This window comes from Trichechus manatus, unplaced genomic scaffold (genome assembly GCF_000243295.1).
Source record: "Trichechus manatus latirostris isolate Lorelei unplaced genomic scaffold, TriManLat1.0 scaffold00291, whole genome shotgun sequence".
NCBI classification, from domain to species: Eukaryota; Metazoa; Chordata; class Mammalia; order Sirenia; family Trichechidae; genus Trichechus; species Trichechus manatus.
In genome coordinates, this window is record NW_004444227.1 from 1,508,958 (window position 1) to 1,532,858 (window position 23,901).

The 23,901-nt window shown below is 39.6% G+C and overlaps 1 protein-coding gene across 1 annotated transcript; it reads right to left on the reverse strand.

Moving 5' to 3' along the window:
- Nucleotides 1–6,760: 6,760 nt before the first annotated feature.
- LOC101351658 (alcohol dehydrogenase class-3) lies at nt 6,761–20,166 on the reverse strand. Its single transcript, XM_004390244.2, has 9 exons — nt 20,131–20,166; nt 16,057–16,158; nt 14,238–14,379; nt 13,640–13,727; nt 10,804–11,023; nt 10,388–10,648; nt 9,468–9,603; nt 7,196–7,334; nt 6,761–7,051 (listed from the first exon to the last, which is right to left on the reverse strand). Exons 1-9 carry the CDS (start codon nt 20,140–20,142, stop codon nt 7,027–7,029), a joined length of 1,125 nt encoding a protein of 374 aa, XP_004390301.1. The 5' UTR covers nt 20,143–20,166; the 3' UTR covers nt 6,761–7,026.
- Nucleotides 20,167–23,901: the final 3,735 nt, after the last annotated feature.

Sequence of the window (23,901 nt, forward strand, 5' to 3'; positions counted from 1 at the left end):
GACCCTATCTTTTCTTCTATGATTTTTACAGTTTTTGGTTTTATATTTAGGTGTTTGATCCATTTTGAATTAGTTTTTGTGTATGGCGTGAGGTGTGGGTCCTGTTTCATGTTTTTGTAGATGGACATCCAGTTTTGCCAGCACCATTCGTTAAAAAGACTATCTTTTCCCCATTCGATGGACTTTGGGCCTTTGTTGAAGATCAGGTGACCGTAGATGGATGGATTCACATCTGGGTTCTCAATTCTGTTCCATTGGTCAAAGTGTCTGTCGTTGTACCAGTACCAGGCTGTTTTGAGTACTGTAGCTATATAGTAGGTTCTTAGGTCAGGCAGTGCGAGTCCTCCTAGTTTATTCTTCTTTAATAACCCTTTACTCATCCGGGGCCTCTTCCCTTTCCATGAAAAGTTAATGATTAGTTTTTGCTTGCAGGCTTTCAAAGTCCCCAGATGATACTCACCACAGTCAGTTATAGAACATTTTCTTTATAGAGTATGTTATGCCAATTGAGCTAGATGTTCCCTGAGACCGTGGTCCCCAGCCCTCAGTCCAGTAGTTCGGTCTCTCAGGGCATTTCGATGTGTCTGTGAAGCTTCTATGACTTTGCCCTGGTCAAGTTGTGCTGACTTCCCCAGTATTGTGTACTGTCTTACCCTTAACCAATTACCACTTAACTATCTAGTTAGTATTTCTCCCTCCCCACCCTCCCTCTCCCTTGTAACCATCAAAGATTGTTTGTTTCTGTGTGGAAACATTTTCATGTGTTTTTATAATAGGAGTCTCATACAGTATTTGTCCTTTTGCGATTTACGTATTTCACTCAGCAAAATGCCCTCCAGATTCATCCATCTTGTGAGATGTTTTGCGGATCCATCATTGTTCTTTATTGTTGCATAGTATTCCATTGTGTGTATGTACCATAGTTTGTTTATCCATTTGTCCGTTGATGGGCACTTAGGTTGTTTCCATCTTTTTGCTATTGTGAATAATGCTACAGTGAACAGCGGTGTGCATGTGTCTATTCGTGTGATGGCTCTTATTTCTCCAGGATACATTCCTAGGAGTGGGATTGCTGGATTATATGGTATTTCTATTTTTAGCTTTTTAAGAAAGCTCCATATTGTTTCCCAAAATGGTTATACCATTTCGCATTCCTACCAGCAGGGCATAAGAGTTCTAATCTCCCTGCAACCTCTCCAACATTTGTTATTTTCTGTTTTTTATTTATTTGTGCCAGTAATGTCGTGTTGAGATGGTATCTCATTGTAGTTTTGATTTGCATTTCTCTAATGGCTAGTGATCGCAAGCATTTCCTCATGTATCTTTTAACTGCCTGAATGTCTTCTTTGGTGTAGTGTCTGTTCATATCCTTCATCTGTTTTTTAATTGGATTATTTGTCTTTTTATTGTAGAGATATTGGATTTTCTTATAGATTTTAGATATTAGAACTTTGTCGAATATGTCATAGCCAAAATTTTTCCCAGTCTGTAGATTCTTTTTCCACTCTTGTAGTGAAGTCTTTTGATGAGCATAGGTGTTTAATTTTTAGGAGATCCCAGTTTCTAGCTTATTTTCTGGTGTTTGTGTATTGTTAATTATGGGTTGTATGCTGTTTATCCTGTATATTAGGGCCCCTAATGTTGAATCTATTTTTTTCTTCCATGATTTTTATAGTTTTTGGTTTTGTATTTAGGTATTTGGTCTATTTTGAATTAGTTTTTGTGTACAGTGTGAGGTATGGGTCCTGTTTCATTGTTTTACAGATGGACATCTAGTTTTGTCAGCACCATTTGTTAAAAAAGACCGTCTTTTCCCCATTTACTGGAATTCGGGCAGTTGTCAAAGATAAGGTGGTCGTAGGTAGATGGATTTACATCTGGATTCTCCATTCTGTTCCTTTGGTCAAGGTGTCTGTTGGTGTACCAGTACCAGGCTGTTTTGAGTACTGTAGCTGCATAGTAGGTTCTGAGGTCAGGTAGTGTGAAGCCTCCTACTTTGTTCTTTTTCTTCAGTAATGCTTTACTTATTTGGGGCCTCTTTCTTGTTAAATCTTCTTGAAGAATTGATACTTTTATCACTATATAATGTCCCTCTTATCTCTTCTGATAGATTGTGTCTTAAAGTCTACTTTGTCTAATATTAAGATTGCCACCCCAGCTGTCTTATGGTTATTATTTGCATGGAATATTTTTTTCCATCCTTTCACTTTCAGCCTATTTGTGTCCTTGGGTTTAAGGTGTATCTTTTTGTAAACAGCATATAGTTGGATCATGTTTGTTTTATCCATTCTGCTACTCTCTGCCCTTTGATGGGAGCACTTAGTCCATTCACATTCACTGTAAAACTGATAAGAAGTGACTTACTTCTGCCATTTTTTGTTTGTTTTGTTTTGTGATACTCCTGCTACCTTTTTATTTTATTTTATTGACTTTAGGTGAAAGTTTACAGCTCAAGTTAATTTCTCACTCAAAAATATACACGTTATTTTGTGACATTGGTTGCAACTCCCACAATGTGACTGCATGCTCCCCCTTTCCACCCCAGGTTCCCTGTGTCCATTAGTCCAGTTCCTGTTCCTTCCTGTCTTATCGTCCTGCTTTTGGACAGAGAAGCTGCCCATTTGGTCTCGTATATTTGACTGAACAAAGAAGCATGGTCCTCATGTGTGTTATGTTTTGTTTTATAGGCCTGTCTAATCTTTGCCTGAAAAGTGGGTTCAGGAATGGTTTCACTTCTAGGTTAGCAGAGCATTCGGGGGTCATAGTTTCAAGTGTCTGCCATTTTGTTCTTTTTTTGTGTGTCTTAAGCCTTCTTTGGAAACCCTGGTGTCATAGTGGTTAAGAACTATGGCTGTTAACCAAAACATTGGCAGTTCAAATCCACCAGGCACTCCTTGGAAATCCTATGGGGCAGTTCTATTCTGTCCCATAGGGTTGCTATGAGTCAGAATCAACTCGACGGCCACAGGTTTTTTAAGCCTTCTTTGTCTTTGTCCTTTAGTACTGCTTGCTTTTGTGTTTTGTTGGTTTATTATGGTGAGCCTTTTTGGTTCCCTTCTTTTCTTTTGTGTATTTTTTGAAAAATATATTTTCTTAGTGGTTACCACGATTATTACATTTAACAGTTTGTATTTAAAACATTCTAGGGTAAGTTGGTACCAACTTAACTTCAGTAACATACAAGAAATTTTATATCTATACCATTCCCACCCTTTTGTTGTCACCACTAATTATGTCTTTATATTTCATATGCCCTGTAACATAATTTTATCTTTGCATTTTTTATATTTGTTTTTGAAAAACATAAATGTTTTGAAAAACATTTAAAATTATCAAGCATAAGTACCTTATTACTAGCCCTTATATTTGTCCATGCATTTCCCTTTATTAGGGCTCTTTCTTTTTATGTATAACTTTGAATTACTTTCTAGTATCTTTTCCCTTCCATCTACAGAACTTCCACTAGTATATTTCGTAGGGCTGGTCTGGTAGATATGAACTCTCTCAGCTTCTGTTTGTCTGGAAATGTTTTAGTTTCACCCTCACTCTTGAAGGATAGTTTCACTGGGTATAGTATTTTTGGTTGATTCCGCCCCCCACCCCCAGCACCTTAAGTATACCATTCTATTGCCTTCTGGCTTCCAATGATTGTGAGTAGAAATTGGCACTTAATCTTACTGGGCATCCTTTGTATGTGACTGTGTTTCTCTCTCACTTCTTTCAGGATTCTCTTGTTATTTTTACTTTTTGAGAGCCTAACTATGATATTTTTTGGTGTAGATCTCTTTGGGTTTATCCTGCTTGGGATTCTTTGAGCTTCTTGTATTTGTAGATTCATATCCTTCATTAGATTGGGGAAATTTTCTGTCATTATTTCTTCAAATATTCTTTTTGTCCCTTTGTCTCTCTCATCTCCTTCTGGAATTCCCATAATGCACATATTAGATCTCTTGTTGTTGTCCCATAATTCCATTAAACTGTGCTCATCCTTCTTGAATATCCATTCTTGTTACGCTTCAGCATCTGTAATTTTAACTGTCTTATCCTGTAATTCACTGATGCTCTTCTTTCTGATTAAATCTGTTGGTAAGTCCTTCTATTATGTTTCTCATTTCAGTTATTGTCCTTTCAGTTGCAATATCTCTTTTTTGAGATCTTCATTTTGTTCACGCATTAAATTTCCTTATTTCTTATAGCTCTTTGTCTATATTTTCCCTTATGTCTTTAATTATGTTTCATGTTGTTATATTATCTTCTTCCATTTTTTCATTATTTGGTCATCCCTAGATGCACTTTCACTCCCTTATCATGTTCGTTTAAATGGGCCATTATTTCTCTGATTTTTTGTGTGTGTGTCTTGTGATTTTTTTTGCTGGGGCACTGGAATTTTTGAGGGTGTTCACTTTCTCAGTTTTCTGCAGTATTTGGTGTTTTTGCCCATACTACTTTCTGCAAAAATCTCTTAGATGGGCAGAGCCTTTGGCATCACTTATTGTTTCCTCTCCCTCTCTGTGACAGTCCCTTCTCCCTTTCTGGTTTAATTAGCAGTCAAAAGTTCCAGATCTCAGTTTTCAACTTTCAATCTCTCCCAAATACACCAGAGAACATTCCATGGTTAGTCTGTCCACCAGTGGACACCACCTCTCAGGCCAGATATTGTGCACTTATCAATCTGTCCACCAGGGGGCGAAGTCCTCTCTCTCTGGTTATTCTTTCTCTGTTTCTACAACAACGTTTTTAGTTGGAAAACCTACACCCCGTGAGCCCCCTTTGGGCTGGGTCTTGCCCTCCAGTTTTGCCCACGGCTTCTTTCCCTGCTCTGTGGAGGTTACTTATATCTGACCTGGCATTCAGGGGAAGCAGCAGAATTTCCTGTTTCACGAGGAGGAGGTGCTGGCACTCCCTAGAAGGAGCTCTGAAAGATGTTTTGTTTCAGAGCCCCAGTGGCCCTGGGTTTGTTGGGGGAGCAGTCTCCACTTAGCACACAGCAGCCTCAATCAGCAGTCCTCAGCATCAACCAGAAGTAGGGGCAGAGTAAGCCTAATTTACCCCCAGGGAGGTTTGTGACCCACCTCCTGACTCCACTGTAGGGACCCTTCTGTAGGAGTTTGAATCAGTCTAGCAGCCTAGGTTGGGGAGGGCTTGTCACACTCTGAAAAGACCCCCAGGGAGGTCTGCCTTGTTGCTATCATAGCCCCCAACCCCTAGCATTTTGGCTGTGGATGTAGCCTCCACTAAAGATGCCTGCTTCCTAGCACACAGCAGCCTCAGTCAGCAGTCCTCAGGGGCAACTGGAAGTGCAAGGAGACAGACCCAAACTCATCCCCAGGAGGTCTGTCCTCTTGGTTTCAGAAGCCTGAGCTATGGGTTACATTTCTCACATTGTGTTGTCAATCTCATTCATTTCATTCTGGCATTCTAGTTGTATCATTTCCAGTAGTCTAGTTTCCCTGGCCCTTTGCCTTCTCATTTTTGCTTTAGAGCGATTTTTGACCATTTGATCCCATATAGATGATTTTTAAAAGGAGCTCATTACTCATGTGTGGTATTATTTTATGAATCAGTCTGTTATTTAGCTAAAAGGTGACCTCAAGGGATAATTTTGTTTATGGTTTAAGGAGTATCTCAGGGTGATAGTCTTGGGGAGTCCTCTAGTCTCAACTGGTCCAGTAAGTCTGGACTTTTTTAAGAATTTGCGTTCTATTCCTTATTTTCCTCCCATTCTGGCAGGATCCATTATTTCGGCTCTGATTAGAACTGTTGGTAGTGGTAGCTGGGCACTATCTTGTTGTGGTCTCAGTGTACATGAGGCCATGGTTCTTGAAGACTATTATTAGTCCTGTAGACTATTTTCTTCTCTGAGTCTTTGGTTTCCTTCTCTTTTGTTGAGGATAAGCAGAGGCCAATAGTTGTATCTTAGATGGCCGCTCACAAGGTCTTAAGACCCCAAATACTACTCACCACATTGGAAGACAGAACATACTTTATGAACTATATTATGCCAATTAACTGCGTTGTCCCCCAAAACTGTTCCTAAGCCGTCAAAAACAGAAAATCAATCTTGTGAGGTATTTGGTTATGTCTAAGAAATATCCGTTAACTATGTCCCCTATGTGGTTTATTACATATATGGATATATATACATGCATACACACATACCTGTATGTAAAGTTGCCTATAGATACATCTTTTTGTGCATACATATGTAGCCACATATTGATACCTATACACATATATGCCTATATACATATTTGTGTAACCCTACACACATTGTTTGGTTGTTGTTGCAAAACTGCATCTGTCATATCCTTTACTAAAAATGTCCTTTTCTTCTATGTACTTCTTGGTGACATCATTTAGCTTGGTCAAACTGTGTGTACTTCACCCACATTCAATGCCATCTTTCCCAGCACCAAAAATAACAAGTGTCTACTATCTCAAGAGTGCTTCCCTCCCCCCAGTAATTGGGAGTACACATTTGAACAAGGCATGGTACCTGCCCTCAAGAATATAATCTCATAGAAGCAGACTTGGGTTCTGATTAACTTTCCACTGATGGCTAGGGAAATTTGTCCTTTAGTAAATGGGCCTGAGATTCTTAAAAGTGGAAGTTATCAAGGATGGCAGCAGACAAGGCTTAGAATGTCATGATGGCCCTGCTTTCTCCACTTTTCCTTCTCAGAATGCAGATAGCTGAGAGAAGCACCAGGAGAATGAATGGCAGCATACAACAGAGATGACAACTTCCACACAAATGCAAAAATTGCTTTTATTAAGCTAAAATATTCTTTAATGAGCTAGCAATTACTTGTATGAAGGAGAGCCCAGAAAACAGATTTATGATTGTATTAGCCTTGCTGTTGATTACAGAGATTTAGGAATCACACAGAAAACATTATTCTCTAGAGTAGGTTACTGAAGGTCTAAGAGGTTGTGAACTTGGAAGAGCTTCTCCCTGCCTGTCTGGCTGCTGCCATCAGACCTCAAGACTTAGGTACAAGGATGGACATACTTTCTCTTTTGAATTTAAATCTTTACAACTGTTCGAACGCTGTAAGAGAAGGAAGCAATAAAAATTGGTTACGAATGCTATCTTTTTTAAGGCCACTGAAATTGTATTATTTTTGATCCCCCTCCCTCATAAACCCCAAATCATTATTACATTCTATAAAACAAAGCTAAAGAGGAAGCTTACCTCTTTCCTGCATGCATCAGTTCAAAGGCATCATTGATTTGGTCAAAGGATAGACTGTGAGTCACAAATTCATCAACTTTTATCTTTTTAGACATATATTCAGACACCAGCTTTGGGACGCTTTCTACACTCTTCCATCCTAAAAAAAATCATATGTCTATTCATTAAATTATTTAACAAATCTCTACAGTATGCTTATAACTTAGTTTTCTTTAGGTAACTCAAAGATATTTAACAGAATGATTTTTTTTTGACCAGTTAAAAAGGAATGGAAAATCTCCAAAACTAGCATGGGGAATAAGAATTTAACACACATCTTTAGTTAAAAAAATAAGTGGCTTTTAAGTATTTTCCATTTTTTTTTGGTACCCCTATTAAAATTTACTGAAATCTCACTCATGTTTTGGGCAATCAAGGCTTTTAGACTACCCAGGATAGAATGCTGGAACTCTTAGAACAAGCTTATTAAGGTCCACAGCAGCAAAGATATCTATAATCATGAAATTCAAGGAAGAAAAAAAAAAAAATGACTTTATTTCCTTGGTCTTAAATTCAACAATGAAACTGTGATGCCATCTCAGAATAGAAAACCATGAAACTGAGAAAAAAGTAGGAAATCTTTAGTGACATGACACAATTGTGAACAAAATCAGATGCTTCAATTTCCCACCTGTACTGAAAGAAGCAATAAATCAACAAAGCCTTCCCACCTTTTAATCCAAAGATGTCTTATACCATATTCCTAATACCTTTTGAGCCTTTTCCAAATCTCCCTTCTTATGTCTTCCATCAATTATTTTCTGTTATTGTGGGGATTTTTTCTTTTTCCTTTAAATCTCCCAGTAACTGAGTTGACTATGGCCACCACTATTTTCTAAACCAAAATTTCTAGTTACATCTCTGGGTCATGTTTTAGCAACACCCAAGGGATCCCAATGTTCTCACTTATTTCCTAACTGGCATGTGCTCAGATGAGCTTCAGTTGGAGGTTTCTACCCAGACCCCAGGGCTGCAGCCACCCAGGCTCAGACTGCCCTTTCACACATTGCTATGGGCCCCGAGTTGATGGCCCAAAGTAGCATGTGTGGCTTAAAGAGTCTGTCCTAAGACACTCAGTTGTGGCAAACATCAAGGGCTTTGGAAAGATGTAGTTGTCAGCTTGAAATTTTCTACGGCAAATGCTATAATAAAAAGAAGGAAAACTTTGGGTATACCCGTCATTTTAGCATACTTTCCTAATCTTCTAAACCTTAAAAAAAAAAAACAAAAACGAGCAGAAAAAAAACCAGAAAATGAGGTAGGGAATATTAAAAGATACCTTGTTTAATACAGATCATTCAAAACTCATGTGATTTAGTTTTTCCTAAAAGGATGGGAAAATAGAAATATTTTTTTAAAAAGCCTATAAAAGTTTTAGATTTCATTCATTCACAATAGTTGGAATATACAAACATGTTTTTTCCTTCCCTAGGTAAGCAACCATGAAAAAGGTGATAACTGTCCCCCAATATTCTACTGGTAGTTAAGTAATCCCAAACAACGAAGCACTTTTCAGGATCACACAAGGAAAAACTACCCATCCAGCAGCTTTTCAGCTTTGATAAAAGGTTTTGTCTAATTTAATATTTTCAGTTAAAGACTCAGTATTGGTTAACACTGAAAATCCAGACAAAGGAGTGGTCACATACTATGATTACTTTTTCCCTCTCTGAAAAAAATGAGTAAAAATGCCAATAACCTACTCAGCTCCACAACATAAAATACAGTGTGGCTGACGCTATTGTTTGCTTACCCTGCAACCAACTTCGCACCCCTGCCCTACTCCAAATTATTTCCTTATTAACAGAATGTTATTTTTTAAAATGTGTGTACACAACTAACCATGTGTCGAGTACCTCCTCACCCCGACAGGTAAATACTGAGTGACTCTGAAACCCTTCATTAAAATAATCTTCATGCAACAACTTATGGGGACAAGGTTAAAAACCAGAAAGCCAAAACTGTTGCTGTTGAGTCGATTCCAACTCATAGCGACCCTGTAGGACAGAGCAGAACTGCCTCATAGGGTTTCCAAGGCTGTAATCTTTACAGACTGTCACATCTTTCTTCCATTGGTGAGTTTGAACCACCCACCTTTTGGTTAGTAACTTAGCGATAATGAAAATGTAGACCATGAAAATTCTTGTTCATGTAACAAAACTAGCCTGGGATTAAAATGCTGCTGATGAAAACAACGAAACAGAAAATGTCACCATCTCATACATTCAATTACCTCCAAAGGCAGTGCCTTTCCATGTGCGGCCTGTTACCAGCTGGAATGGACGAGTAGAGATTTCTTCACCTGAAGCAGCTACTCCAACCACCACACTGACGCCCCAGCCTTTGTGGCACGCTTCCAGCGCTGCTCTCTGCAGGCACGGAGACAGGACCAAATCACAGAAGTCAGTGCATTTTGCTAAGAATGTCGGCTTCCCCAGAAACTTCCAGGGGCGGGGGCAGGGGGCAGGGGGCAGTGGCACAGAGCCTTTAAAAAATGGCAAAAAAAAAAAAAAAAAAAACTGACCAAACTGAATGTTTAGTAAGTTTAATTTTATTAAACAATGATATTTTTAACAGGTATTTAAAAAAAATTAACTTGGCTTAATAGTAACACAAATTGAAAGGATTCAAAGCTTTTATTTGCTTTATATTTTTAAAAGTAAATCTTAGCCCAAAATTCTAACAACTTCAATAGGAAAAGCAGCAGGCAGGAGGTGGAGTAGATAGTATTAGCTACATTTACTGAGTGTTTACTTTGTGTCAAGTAGGTACTATTCGGTCCCCATTTTACAGATGAGGAAACTGAGGTCTAGAGAAGTTCCTTGCTAACAGTCACTGAGTCAGGAAGTGAATGACTCTAACTTCAAAGCCCATGCTCTTCACTACTGCATCATTCTGCCTTTCCATTTCATGACACACACTCTAAGATTTAGAACAGTCGTAGAAAGGTAAAGAAACATTTTTTTCTCATTTTTCCCTGATCCATTCTATCACTTCCCATATATAATTCAAAATTACTTTTCTCAATCTTACATTAGAATAGAATTAGACTCTTCCTTTACAAAAACAAAACATTGTTTAATCTTAATTAGGGGAATGATATTTAAAAAAAAAAGCAGTACCAAAAAGAAGGGAACGAAGCCAAGCACTTACCATGACTTTCACATTACCAATGCACTCAAAGGAGTAGTCCACCCCTCCATCCGTCATCTCAACAAGCACCTCCTGGATGGGCTTACTGAAGTCCTGTGGATTAATACACTCAGATGCTCCAAACTCTTTGGCCCTTGCAAATTTATCTTTATTGATGTCAACACCAATGATCCGGGAGGCACCAGCCACCTTACAGCCCATGATAGCTGCCAATCCAACTCCGCCCAGGCCAAAGACGGCACAAGTAGAACCAGGCTCCACCTAATAGTAAACACAGTCCATAAGATACGCGTTCCAGAAAAGTCAAGGAAATCACTAGGTTTCTTACAGATTAGACCAATTTCATTATTCCAATAAAGTTTTGTTGAATGAATCAAATTAGAAGACGAAGGCTAAAACCTAGGCCAACCTCTTACCTTGGCAGTGTTTACGGCAGCACCATAACCGGTTGAAATGCCACAACCCAGCAGGCAGACTTTATCCAGGGGTGCTAAAGGATCGACTTTAGCAACAGAGATATCGGCTACAACTGTGTATTCAGAGAAAGTGCTCGTTCCCATGTAATGTAAAATGGTCTTTCCTTTGCAAGTAAATCTGCTAGTCCCGTCTGGCATTAATCCTTTCCCTTGAGTAACTCTAAAGCAAAGAAAAGAGGAAACAGGCAGGGTAGGATCAGGTTTCTAAAACTCATGTTGTTGTTGTTGTTAGCTGCCTTCGAGCTCGTTCTAACTCATGGGAACCTGATGGATAACAGAACAAAACGACGCCCAGTCCTGCGCCATTTTCATGATTGTTGGTATGTTTGAGTCCATTGTTTCCACTATTGTGCTTAAAACTCATAGGAGAAAGGAAATGGTTTTAAAAATAATGACCAGTAAATATTTAGAAAAGTGTGCTAAGACCAAAAGTCAAATTTCTAAGGGATTCAACTAATAACTTAGCTACTTTCAGCAATGCCTTATAAGAGATTTACAATCTGATCCATCTTTTCCAACACTCAACAGCCTTCTGGATCTTTTTGTCAGAATATACGTCATTTTAGCAGGTATACACTTAGGGATCTGATGAAATTATTTTAAACTTCCATCATAAAACTCTATGAGCAATTATAACTTCATAAAGGATAAAGCCAAAACCAGCATCCCCACAAGTAGAGATTACAAACAATTATACAGGTCAACAGATTAAGACAAAAGGTCAAACTGGCTAGCTTATCAGGACGCCTTTTCCAAAAACTGTAACAATCTTCAAAGATTTATCTTTTCTCTTCACTTTGCCTACATAATTGATCACATCAATGAAGCAAAACAACCCAGCAATACAATAAATTGTAACCAAAATTACTTTTTACATTCTAAACAGATGATACAATGTCTTGCTTGGGAGTATGGGCCCTAAAGTTGGACCCACTTGGGTTTAAATCCTGTGTGATCTTGGGCAAGTTAATTAGCCTTTTGTTGACTTAGTTTCCTCACTAGAAAATGGGAAGGAACAATAGTATCTTCCTCCTAGATTACTATAAAAATCAAATGAGATGTTATGTAAAGCATTAGCATTATGCCTGTCACAGAGAGTGTTCAGTAAATGTTTGTTATTTCTAATAAAAATAAACATTATAATTTGATATACACTCATTGGCAAATCCTTTGGAATGAAAAAAAAAGTATGCCGTTGTTAGGTGCTGTCGAGTTGGTTCCAACTCATAGCATCCCTATGTACAACAAAATGAAACACTGCCTGGTCCTGTCCCAGCCTCACAATCATTGTTACGCATCAGCCCATTGTTGCAGCCACTGTGTCAATCCATCTCAAGGGTCTTCCTTTTTTTTGCTGACCCTCTACTTTACCAAGCATGATGTCCTTCTCCAGGGACTAGTCCCTCCTGATAGTATGTCCATAACAGTTGCTTTGAGAAAAAAATAAAACATGACCAGAAGCAAAGAACAACAAGATGACAAACTGTTTTATCTTTACGAGAGCAATTTAACTCTGTTTGGCCCTCATCAGTGTGAGAAATCACTGCTATTGCAGAGGAGTTTCTTGGGGGGAAGAAGGTGACTAGATTGCTTTTGATTCTAGCTTTACCAAAGGTAACTGGATTTATATTATAAAATAAACAGAATCTTGTCTTCCAAAAATAATCTAATTTTGTCAATGGCATTAGAAAACGAATGCAAGGACCACTGGATCTCCCAGTCTGCTGGTGGGAGTGAAAAGTGCTACGATCATACTGGAGACATGCATATACATATCCTGTAACTCAGCAATTCCATGCTAGGAAAATACCCAAGAGAAAGTAGTGTGTATAGCCACCAAAGGATACGTATAAGAATGTTCACAGCAACATTAAAAACTATAGCCCTGAACTGGGAGCAGCCTGAATACCCATCAACAGGAATATGGGTAAATAGTAGTATTTAGAATGGACTATGACACAGCAATAAAAAAGAACTACTGGTGTACACAGCAAGTTGGATACAACTCACAGACATTACAAAGAGGGAGAAACCAGACAAAAGAGCACACAGTGCGGGATTCCATTTATATGAAGTTTTATAGTGAAAGAAATCAGAATAGTGGTTACTTCTGAGCAGGAGGGTATCTACTCGGAAGGGATGTGAGATTTTGTGGGGTGCTGGAAGGGCTCTCTATCTTAATCTAGGTGATGGTTATAACCATCAGATGAGTACATACATAAAAATTGACTGAGCTTCACACTTAGGGTTTGTACACTTTAAGTACTTTATTATATGTAAGTTGTTAAAAAAGAAACAAACACAAAAACATTTTAAGCTGCCTCAAAGTAGTATTTAAGTGCTGCTACCTTACTACAATAAAATAACTACCTCTTCTGCGTCAAGGGGTTGCATTATCTCTTCTAGATTTCCTAATAACCTCATGAGGTAAGTTTTATTACTTTGATTTAATGGATAATAAAATGGCTCATAAAACGATTTCATTTAATCTCACAAGTATGTTCCTCCTTGCTCTACATTTTGGCAAATTTAGTCTAATGTTACGGAAAGAGATTGGGTTCAGGAAGCTCTGCTTTATCTCTTAACAGCTGGTGATACTGGGTAAACCACTTAAGTTTTAAGTCTTATTTTTCTCATTCATGAAAATGGGAATACTAATAATGATAGTGAAGTTGCTATAAAGATGGAATGAAATAATTCATGTAAAAAGCACTTTGTAAATTGCCACACAATTACTAAATGAACACTTGTTTTAAAAATAAAATATGATACTAACCTTATCTTCTGGCAAAGGTTTGTTTTAGGATTTAGGCAAAATTTGCATTCTCCACACTGTGGGATGTAAAGTGGGATGACAGTATCACCTAGGAAACAAATGCAAAGACATTATCCTGAATAGGTAGCACCAGTCCTTGCAAATTTCCATTCCTGTCAACTTACGCTGCTTTGCAAGGTCAACAACTTCAAGCCTTAGAACTTTATCTATACAACATCATTCACACACTCCTTGACCATGCAAACACATAAAGTTTCCAAATCTTTATCTAAATAAAACTCTTACAATACCAACTAGAAAACAAGGAGGACATGTGTCAAAATACTGACGCACTGATGCATCTCTAAAAGTTCTGACTTAATTGGGCAAAACTGGCTTTGAAAATGTCCTTTTACGGCTGCAGACAATCAGCAGCTACAAAATCAGAGACAAAAACAAGTATTTGTGCTTCCCAGATGAAAAGTAAAACCAATCCTGACAACTCACTTAGGTGATAACCTGTTCATAAATAAATAGTGTGCGGTGTATTAAAAAAAAAAAATTTCCCTATAGAATTAAGCCAAAATCACCAAGTAAGTGATTCAAATACTCTCCTTACCTGCTTTCAGCTTAGTAACTCCTTCACCAACGCTCTCCACAATCCCAGCTCCTTCATGTCCCAGGATCACTGGAAAACACCCCTCTGGGTCAGCCCCGCTCAGAGTATAGGCATCGGTGTGGCAAACTGCAGTGGCAATAACCTATCAGGATGTTAAAATAAACAGCACTGGAGGAAGTGTGTGTGCATGCAATTCAGAGTAAGGTATAGGTCAAAGGAAAGACATGTTACTCTAGTACCATATTTCACTGATTCTAAGATATATTTCTTTCACATTTTAACCTTTTTAAAATCAGCATGCGCTTACAATCAACGGCATCTTAACAACTATAACTGGTAGCATTCTTTTTTAGTGGTACATAAAAGTAATGGTGCATCTTGTCATCGATGGTGTTTTATATGCAATAAAACACGGTACATCCACCTTCCTTTTCAGTGCATGTTAGCAAAAGAAGGTAAACAAGCTGACTTTATGGGGCACAGTGCCTTCAGGTGTGGAGAGGAACATCACCTTGGGCGAAACAGGTGGAGCCATCCCACTGCTGACAGCCTTCCGACTGTTAGGAAATGTGATTTCTAAAAAGTTATTCATTATTTCTGAAATATGCTAGTCTGCTTGGGTCTGGGTCAAAACTCATAGCTTTCAGTTGCACCAACTCCCTTTTTAGCAGCCACACACAATTTCTACTTAAATAAGCCCTTTATCTCTCCAGTTTTGAAGGCTCTCTTATCTTTCCAAATCACCAAAAGCACAGAAATGAAAAGTCTTGGAATGTATTGTACTTATGCTGCTCTGCTTCCCACCCACATACCTACATAAAATGTAACACTCTTGTGCTATGTGTTAACAGTCTCTCAGGGAAGACTGCTGAACTCAGTGTACCCCATACAGCTCATCTTTGTACATCCAGGACAAACAATTCCCTCATCAGTGGTAAAATCACAATCAGTTTAATTTCTGAACTTAAAGGAAAAAATACAACTACTGTAAGATTTCAGATCTGGGCACAGGTTGAAAAGGATTTTAAACAGTTATCTGGTCCTGAGCTTCTCAACCTGATATGTGATCCTTGGGAGCAGGAGAGAGTGCTGTGTGTTTGGAGGTGGGATGAGGGGAAGTATACCCAAAGCCACAGCAAAAAAGGGTTATTTTCCTAAAATGTTATTTTTATTCAATGGTGACTACTTTACAGCATTAATTTCACATCAAAACAAGCAGAGAATAGAATGCTGAAAACACAAAGTACATATCATAAGTTTCAAGGCTTCAAAGATCTTTCCTTCCGGGTACCTTGTGCAATATGCCTCTCTCCGGGGCTATAATGAATCTCCTGGAACTCTGGCCTTGTCTGCCAAGGGTCAGTACATTTTACAGCTCTCTAAGCAAGATTTCACTTGCTTGTTGCTCCAGTCAATCAGGATCCCATTCACAAATGTTATCTAAGGTCCCTTCTAACAAAATTAAGGGCCACTTCTTTTGTTTCTAATGTGTCACAGATATTTTAACTTATAGGCTCAGCAGAAAGGGGAGCATCTTACAAAGTCACTTTAAACCCAGGCTACGGAAGATACATTGCAGTAACCCAGTGATCTATGTGGATGGCGCTGCTCAGCCCAAGCTCAAAGCTAAAAAAAGGAGAATAATGTTGTAGACATGACAGAAAGAAGAGTCTGTTGTGATTTCAAGGTTAGATGACTTTCAGTACCCTCTCCTTGACACTGTCCTTTGGGATTTATCCTCTGCAGACCTCAGATCTACTAATCTATTCAGAGACCTAATTGTAAGTCGTCTTCTCCAGTGCCTCAGATGTGTCTTTACCTTAATTCGAACTTCATGAGCCTTTGGGGGTGCCACCTCTATCTCCTCTATGGAGAGAGGCTTTCCAGCTTCCCAGGCTACCGCAGCCTTGCACTTGATAACCTAATACGAAAAGAGAGACAGCAAGCTGTTTATCCTCCTAAAATAATAATAAAGTACTTAGCAGTCAACTTAGTACTGCTGAATCCAAATCCTGGAAAATGTATCAGAGATTCACAAAGAAACATGTACCCCTAAGTGAGATGGAGAACTGTTTGCATGTTTGTAGATTTCATATATGTCACACATTTAAAGAAAAACTGAGATGACCATATGGTCAGATATAAAAGCCTCTTTTGGTTAAAAAGTTTTTAATGATCCTCTACCATGCATAAGCAGGAGCAGGTTAAGAATACAGGTTCCAAGACAGTCTGATTCAGTAGGTCTGGCATGAGGTACAAGGAATCTGTATGCTTAACACGGACCCTATGAAATTCTTCTGTTCGAGATGATGTGTCACTGGGTTAGTGTAATAACTGCAGGGTGGGAATGGGGATAAGGAGTAGCAGGATAGAAAAATGTTTTAAAACGACATCTATACCATATAACTGTGCTGTCCAAAACAGTAGCGACTAGCCACATGTGGTACTGAACACATGAAAAGTGGCTAGTCTGAACTGAGATATGTTTTAAGTGCAAAACACTTATACTTGGATTTTGAAGACTTAGTACCAAAAAAGGTAAAAATATTCCATTAATAATATTTAAAAAATATTGATTACGTGTTGAAATAGTAATGCTGAACACTATACTGGATTAAGCAAGCTTTTTATTAAAATTAATTTCACTTGTTCCTTTTTACTTTTTTAAATGTGGCTACTAGAAAATTTAAAATTTATATTGGCTCATTTATTTCACCTAAAACACAATGAAAATTTTTTAAAAAATAAGGAAAACATAAAAAAAAGAAAAAAATCTATAGGACAGTGCTGCTTTAGACATTCTAATCAGTACACTCCCCCACAACCAAAGAATCAAGCATAATGAGGAAGGTTTGGATCAATTCACATAATGCTTGTGAAATGTGTTGACAGATCAAAGGTTCTAATATAAACCACTGAGGTTATGACAAACTTGAAAGTCAGTAATTACAAAACAGTGTGATTAAAAATATTTGCACAAAGTGCTACAGAAAGCAAAAAGTGGGTTGCAGGGGTTGGGAAAAGTATCACTTTTAAACAGGATAGATGAGGAAGAGTTACAAATGATGATAAAATACCTACAGAGAAGAGAATTTTAAAAAGTAAATGAAAATGAATATGAAGCCCCTAATACAGTCCTTGGCACAGTGAAGCTTTGCAAACATAAGTTACTAGTTATTAGCGCAACAAAACAAAGAGTGGAGGAAAAGGAGAGGTGAACTACTGTATATATAGGTATAAAGAAAGACCTGTGTAAATTGGTGAGGCTGGAAGAATCTGATGGTACAAAGAATTCAGACACTGCATTAGCATCTTTTTTTTCACCTCAAGATACCATAAATCTCAAAACAAAACCCCAAAGGTCAAATTCAGAATACTAACAATGAAGTCATGAAACCCAGAGTTACTTCTGAAGAAACAAGAATGAATAATTCATAGAGAATCTAAGTTTTATGTCCCCTCCTTTAAAAAAATCTTCTGAAGGAGCTTAACCTTTTCCTTTCAGACAATTCTAAGCAAAACAAAGCCCACTTTAAATCCACAGGCAACTGCTTTACTTCAACGTTTGAAATACCAAAGGAATTATAATTTTCCACCTTCTCTGAAAAAAGACTCTTGGTAATATGGAAAAACAACTGCTCATTTATGAAATCTGAAAGATCATTTTAAAATTTACCTTTTCTGTTAAATGTCAACATTTAAGGTCATGAACTTTTCTGGGAAATGTCCGAAATTTGCAAAGCATTAAAACAATCAGCAATTTTTGATTATTCATGTAATTTGGTCTATTTCTGCCCTTCTGTATAGACTAACTGGTATTGCAAGAACCTGGAATAGTTTCTGTCGCAAAGGGACAGACATGGGTGGGAATCCCAGCTCACTGTCCATCCCCGGTGTGACCACTGAGCACAGCCAATCTCTAAGCCTCAGTTTCTGGTCTGAGAAAAGGGGATAATATCTCAAAGAGGTGTTATGTGAGAATTAAGAGGATATAACGCTTCTAGTGCCCAAGTGCTCAAAAATGTTATGGAAAGGGACCTAGGAGTCTTCCCCAAATACACTCCTTGGTGGCACAGTACTCGAGTTTAGGCTCAATTATGAATTATAATGATGAAATGCAAGACAATCTAGGTGCAGGGCTCTGCAGCAGCTTTGCCGCTTAAGAGCAAGACTCCAGTTTTTTTTTTTTCCCTAAATTTTATTGTTATTGAGACTATACACAGCAAAACATATAACAAACTCAAGAGTTTCTACATGTACAATTTAGTGACACTGATTACATTCTTCAAAGTTGTGCATCTTTTCTGAGCTGTTCCTCCCTCATTAACATAAACTCACTGCCCCCTAAGGTTCCTATCTTTTAAGTCACTGCTGTTGTCAGTTTGATCCCATATAGACAGCTCTTAAAAGAGCATAATGCTCAAGGCAGACCTTTTTCACTAATTAAGCTAAACAACTTTTGGTTTTAAGATGACTTCAGGGGATATTTTTGGTTTAAGGTTTAAAGATTTTTGTCAGGGCAATAGTTTCAGGGGTTCATCCAACCTCCATGGCTCCAGAAAGTCCAGAGTCCATGAGATCTGAAATTCTGTTCTGCATTTTCTCCTTTTTGATCAGGATTCTTCTATGGAATCTTTGATCAAAATATTCAGTAATGGTAGCTGGGCACCATCCAGTTCTTCTGGTCTCATGGCAAAGGAGGCAGCTGCTCATGGAAGCAATTAGCTACACATTCCATATCCTCCTATTCCTCTATTGCTCCAGGTGATAGAGACCTACTGTGCCTTGGATGGCCACTTGCAAGCTCTTAAGACCCCGGACACTACACAACGAACTAGGAGGTAGAAAAGAAGCACCGACATATTATTAGGCCAATTAACTGGGATGTCCCATGAAACCATGACCTTAAACCTCCAAACCAAGGAACCAAACCCCATAAGGTGTTTGGTTGTACCTAAGCAGCTTCAGGAGCAACTTTTTTTTTTTTGTCAGTGTTATATCACACAACTTTTGCCAATTCAACTTTTTACAAGTATACAACTTACTGACAATAATTACAATAATTATCTGTGTGACTCTACCCTTAATATGATTTTTCTAACACCGTTAACCCTCTTTTCCCCTCCTTTCCACCCCTGGTAACCACTAATAAACTCTGACCTCTATAAATTTGCCTTTTCTTGTGTTTTTATGTGAAGTCACACAATAGTTGTCCTTTTGTGATTGACTTATTTCGTCAGAATAATGTCTTCAAGCTCCACCCATACGGTAGCATGTATCAAGACTTCATTTCTCCTGTTGGCTGACTAGTATTCCATTGTATGTATGTACTACATTTCGTTTATGTATTCATCTGTCGGTGCCCTGGTGGTGATGCGATTAAGAGCTACGACTGCTGACCTTTGACTGCTAGCCAAAAGGTCAGCCGTTCAAATCCACCAGCTGCTCCGTGGAAACCACGAGGCAGCTGTACTCTGTCTTACAGAGTAGCTACGAGTCGGAATGGACTCTATGGTAACAGGATTCATCTGTTAATGGGCATTTAGGTTGTTTCCACCTTTTGGCTACTATGACTAGCAGACAAATTAATTTTGCGCAAAGAGCTCAATATACATAAGCCATCACACGACTGCCCCCACCCTCCAAATCTCCGATTCTCCCCACCCCCACCTCGCTCCAGCTGCTCCAGAAGCAGCAAAATGAGGAGCGAAACAAAGCTTTCTTCCCTCCCTTCCCGCTGAGCCGCTCGCCTCGCTGGAGGCCTTGTTTTAGCTCTGGCAGTCGGAACCCTTCCCAGAGCGAGCCCCGCGTCACCCTTGAGGCCAGCTGCTTGGTTCCACCCACGCTCTCCCTCCCTTCCTCGCACTCCGGCCCACGGAAAGGACCGCGCTACCTGGTTCGCCATGTCCGTTAGCTCTGGTCGGGCGTGGGAATGACGACCGAGGTGGCTCGCAACGGGGCGGGGTGTGCGCCCGGCGCGGCCCCGCCTCCATCAGGCGTCGGGGGCGGAGCGCGGGCGCGGCGTGGGCCCGGCGAGATTCTTCTTCCACCCGGCGCAGGGGGCGGGGCATAGACGGGGCGTGCGCTCGGAGCGGTCCCGCGGCTACCCGGCTCCAGAGGGCGGGGCGTGGATGGGGCGTGCGCCCTGCACGGATTAGCGAGGGGCAGGGTTTGCGGGGTCTTGGGCCGGAAGGGTGGGGTCTGTTGTGTGGTGCCTGGCTGACGTTGTTTCACCGATAAAGCTGGATAACTGCAGAACATCTGTGCCAGTAATGGGTTTCCTCGTGTGGTTTTAGTCCAGGCAGTGTAGCTAAGGCTTACAGGAGAACGCTATGGAAGGTGAGGAAACGGGAATTTCACTGGGAGCATGTGAGAAAAAGTAAGAGGCCTGCTTTCTTCCCTCCTACACACTCGTGCGCTAAGTCTGGGAGGACTCGGGATGAGGAAAATGCAGCTGTCTCAGGGACTCACCTTCGAATTTCCTTAAAGGGAACTGTGACATGTGAGAATAATAAAGGGAGCACCATCAGGAAGACTTTCCAAGCCCTCACTACAGCAGCTCCTGAAGGGTGCGTAGCATATTGGGGTGTGATAGGCCATAGGAGAGAACTTTGCAAAGAGGAGAAGGCTGGAACGAAAAGTCTCTGGAAAGTGGACGCGTTTTATGTGTTTTGAGAGTGGGCCAAAGTGTAGAGAGAGGGAAGATGGAGTATATGCTGATTTACTCTTAAACCCTGATTGTTCTAGATGCTGATTTTTACTAAAGTAGCTGAGCCAGGTAGACCAGTCCCCTCTCTGTTTGAATTTTCAGACTTCTGCATGCCTTTTTTTCCTTAAATACCTTAAGGGTTGACGATCTTAAAGCTTCTGTTCAGTGGGTTTTGTTTTGTTTTTGGTATCCTGGTAGTGATCTCATCCACCATGGCTTTTAACTTCTGTTTATGTAAGAGGAATTTCAGATGATTATCCCCAGTCAGGATGGCTTCCCTAGACTCCAGGCTTGGTAATATAACTGCCTGCTAGACAGGTCTTCATTAGGATATCAGTCTTGATTATCTAGTGCTGCTATAACAGAAATACCACAGGTGGATGGCTTTAACAAACAGATTATCCTCTCACAGTTTAGTAGGCTAGAAGTCCGAATTCAGGGCACCAGCTCCAGGGGAAGATTTTCTATCTCTGTTGGCTCTGGAGCAAGGTCCTTGTCATCAGTCTTCCCCTGGACTGGTATCCTCTCTGCACAGGAAACCCAGGTCCAAAGGACACACTCTGCTCCTGGCACTGCTTTCGTGGTGGTATGAGGTTCCCCAACTGTCTACTCGCTTCCCTTTCTCTTGTAAAATAAAAGGTGATGGAGGCCATACCCAAGGGAAACTCCCTTTACACTGAATCAGGGATGTGACCTGAGTAAGGGTGTTACATTCGAAACTAATTCTCTTTAACATAATCTAATCTTCCCTCATTAACCACAGGCAGATATTAGGATTTACAACATATAGGAAAATTACATCAGGTGATAAAATGGTGGACAATCATACAATACTGGGAATCATGGCCTAGCCAAATTGATACATACTTTGTGGGGGGACACAATTCAGTCCATGACAATATCTTACAGTCATTTCAAACTCAGCCATTCAAAACTTATCCTGTCCTCCTTTCCTTCTTAAAGATACTTTTCATCCTGGATTTCCACCATCCAGCTACTTGGCCCAGCCAGAAACCTGGGAGTCACAACTTATCTTTTTCCCTCAGCCCTCGCATTCAATCTGTCACCAAGTGCTAAAGCAATTACCCCTAAATACCTCTCTCATCTTGTGCCTTCTTTTGTGAGGTTATTGAAAAAGCCTCCCATCTGATTTTCCAGTCTCCAGGCCCCTGAATCTAATGCACACTTAAACTAATGTCATCTGAGTAATCTTTCTCAAACACACATCAATTTATGTCATTTCCTTTTTTCCTCGTGTAGTTTTTGAGTGAGCTGGGTTGCAAATAAATAAATGTTACTCTTCTCTTAAAAAGTCTTCAAGGGCTAAGAAATAGGTAAAATCCAGACTCCATAGCTAGGCCATCCAGGCTCTCCATAACCTGGTTCCTGCTTACTTCTCCATCTTTATTTCCTGCTATTCCATCACGTGTGTGAAACACCATGTGATTTCTTAAAGAGATCGTCCTCTCTCTTGACTCCAGGCCTTTGTATACGCTAGTCCTTTTACTTGGAATGCAGCAAGCGATTTCTAGGGGGAAAGAAGACTTTAAAGCAGAGAGTTAATGTTCTTTTCCTTATTGCAGATATGTTGTCTGCCTTCTGGGAAGAAACAGTTGCTTTTTGTTGTACCTTGCTTAAAAATAATACACAGTAATTACAAGCTGCTTTCTATGGGAAAGAAAAATTGACACAAGTTGAAATTAAGAGGCCATCAGCTTCATTAGAGATTTTCCTGAAGGCATTTTATAACATTAGGATAAAAGGAAGGATTTACATGAGTCATTGCTTATGCAGACTATATTGGAAATAACCTGACCAGGTGGAAGATACAGATGATATTTTCTAAATAGAAATCACAAAAGGCATAGCAGCAAAATTTAGAAGTGTTCAGGAACCTCAACCACCTGGCACGTTTGGAAGCAGACCCTTTGTTAAATTCATTTTGTTTCTTCTGTTCTTGGATGTAGAACTTTATTTTCTTTGTGAAGCATGTTATACCAATTGACCTAAATGTCCCCCGAGACTATGGTCCCCCATCCCCAGCAACTGGGTCCCTCAAAGTGTTTGGATATGTCTGGGAAACTATGCCTTTGCTTTGGTCAGGTTGTGCTGACTTCACCTATATTGTGTGTTGTCTTTCCCTTCACCATAGTTGACACTTGTCTACTACCTAGTTAGTGATTTCCCCTCCTCCTCCCTCCCCACCCTCGTAACTATCAAAGAATGTTTTTTTCTGTGCGTAAACCTTTTCTTGAGTTCTTGTAATAGTGGTCTCATACAATATTTGTCCTCCTTTCTTAAATTCTCGACCTAAGATCTTACTCTCCATTTCATCTAGCAGAAGAAAGAGAAAATAATGAGGGAAACTACTAACTTATACTTAATTTTGAAACTTAAGAAAAGATTATTTAGAACTGAAGGTTCTAAATTAGGTCAAAGTGACAGTTATGGATTGAATTGTGTCCCCACAAAATGTGTGTCAATTTGGATAGGCCGTGAGTCCCAGTATTGTGTGGTTGTCCACCATTTTGTGATCTGATGTGATTATCCTATGTGTTGTAAATCCTACTAGCCCCTGTGATGTTTATCAGGCAGGATTAGAGGCAGTTATGTTAATGAGGCAGGACTCAATCTACAGGATTAGGTTGTATCTTGAGTCAATCACTTTTGAGATGTAAAAGAGAGAATAGAGCAGAGAGGAAACATACCTCATACCATCAGGAAAGAAGTGCCAGGAGTGGAGCGCATCCTTTGAACCTGGGAACCATGTGCTGAGAAGCTCCTAGACCAGCGGAGACTGATGACAAGGACCGTCCCCTGGAGCTGACAGAGAGAAAGCCTTCCTCCGGAGCTGGCACCCTGAATTTGGACTTCTAGCCTCCTAAACTGTGAGAGAATAAATTCCTGTTTGTTAAAGCCATCCACTTGTGGTATTTCTTATTTTTATTTTGTATT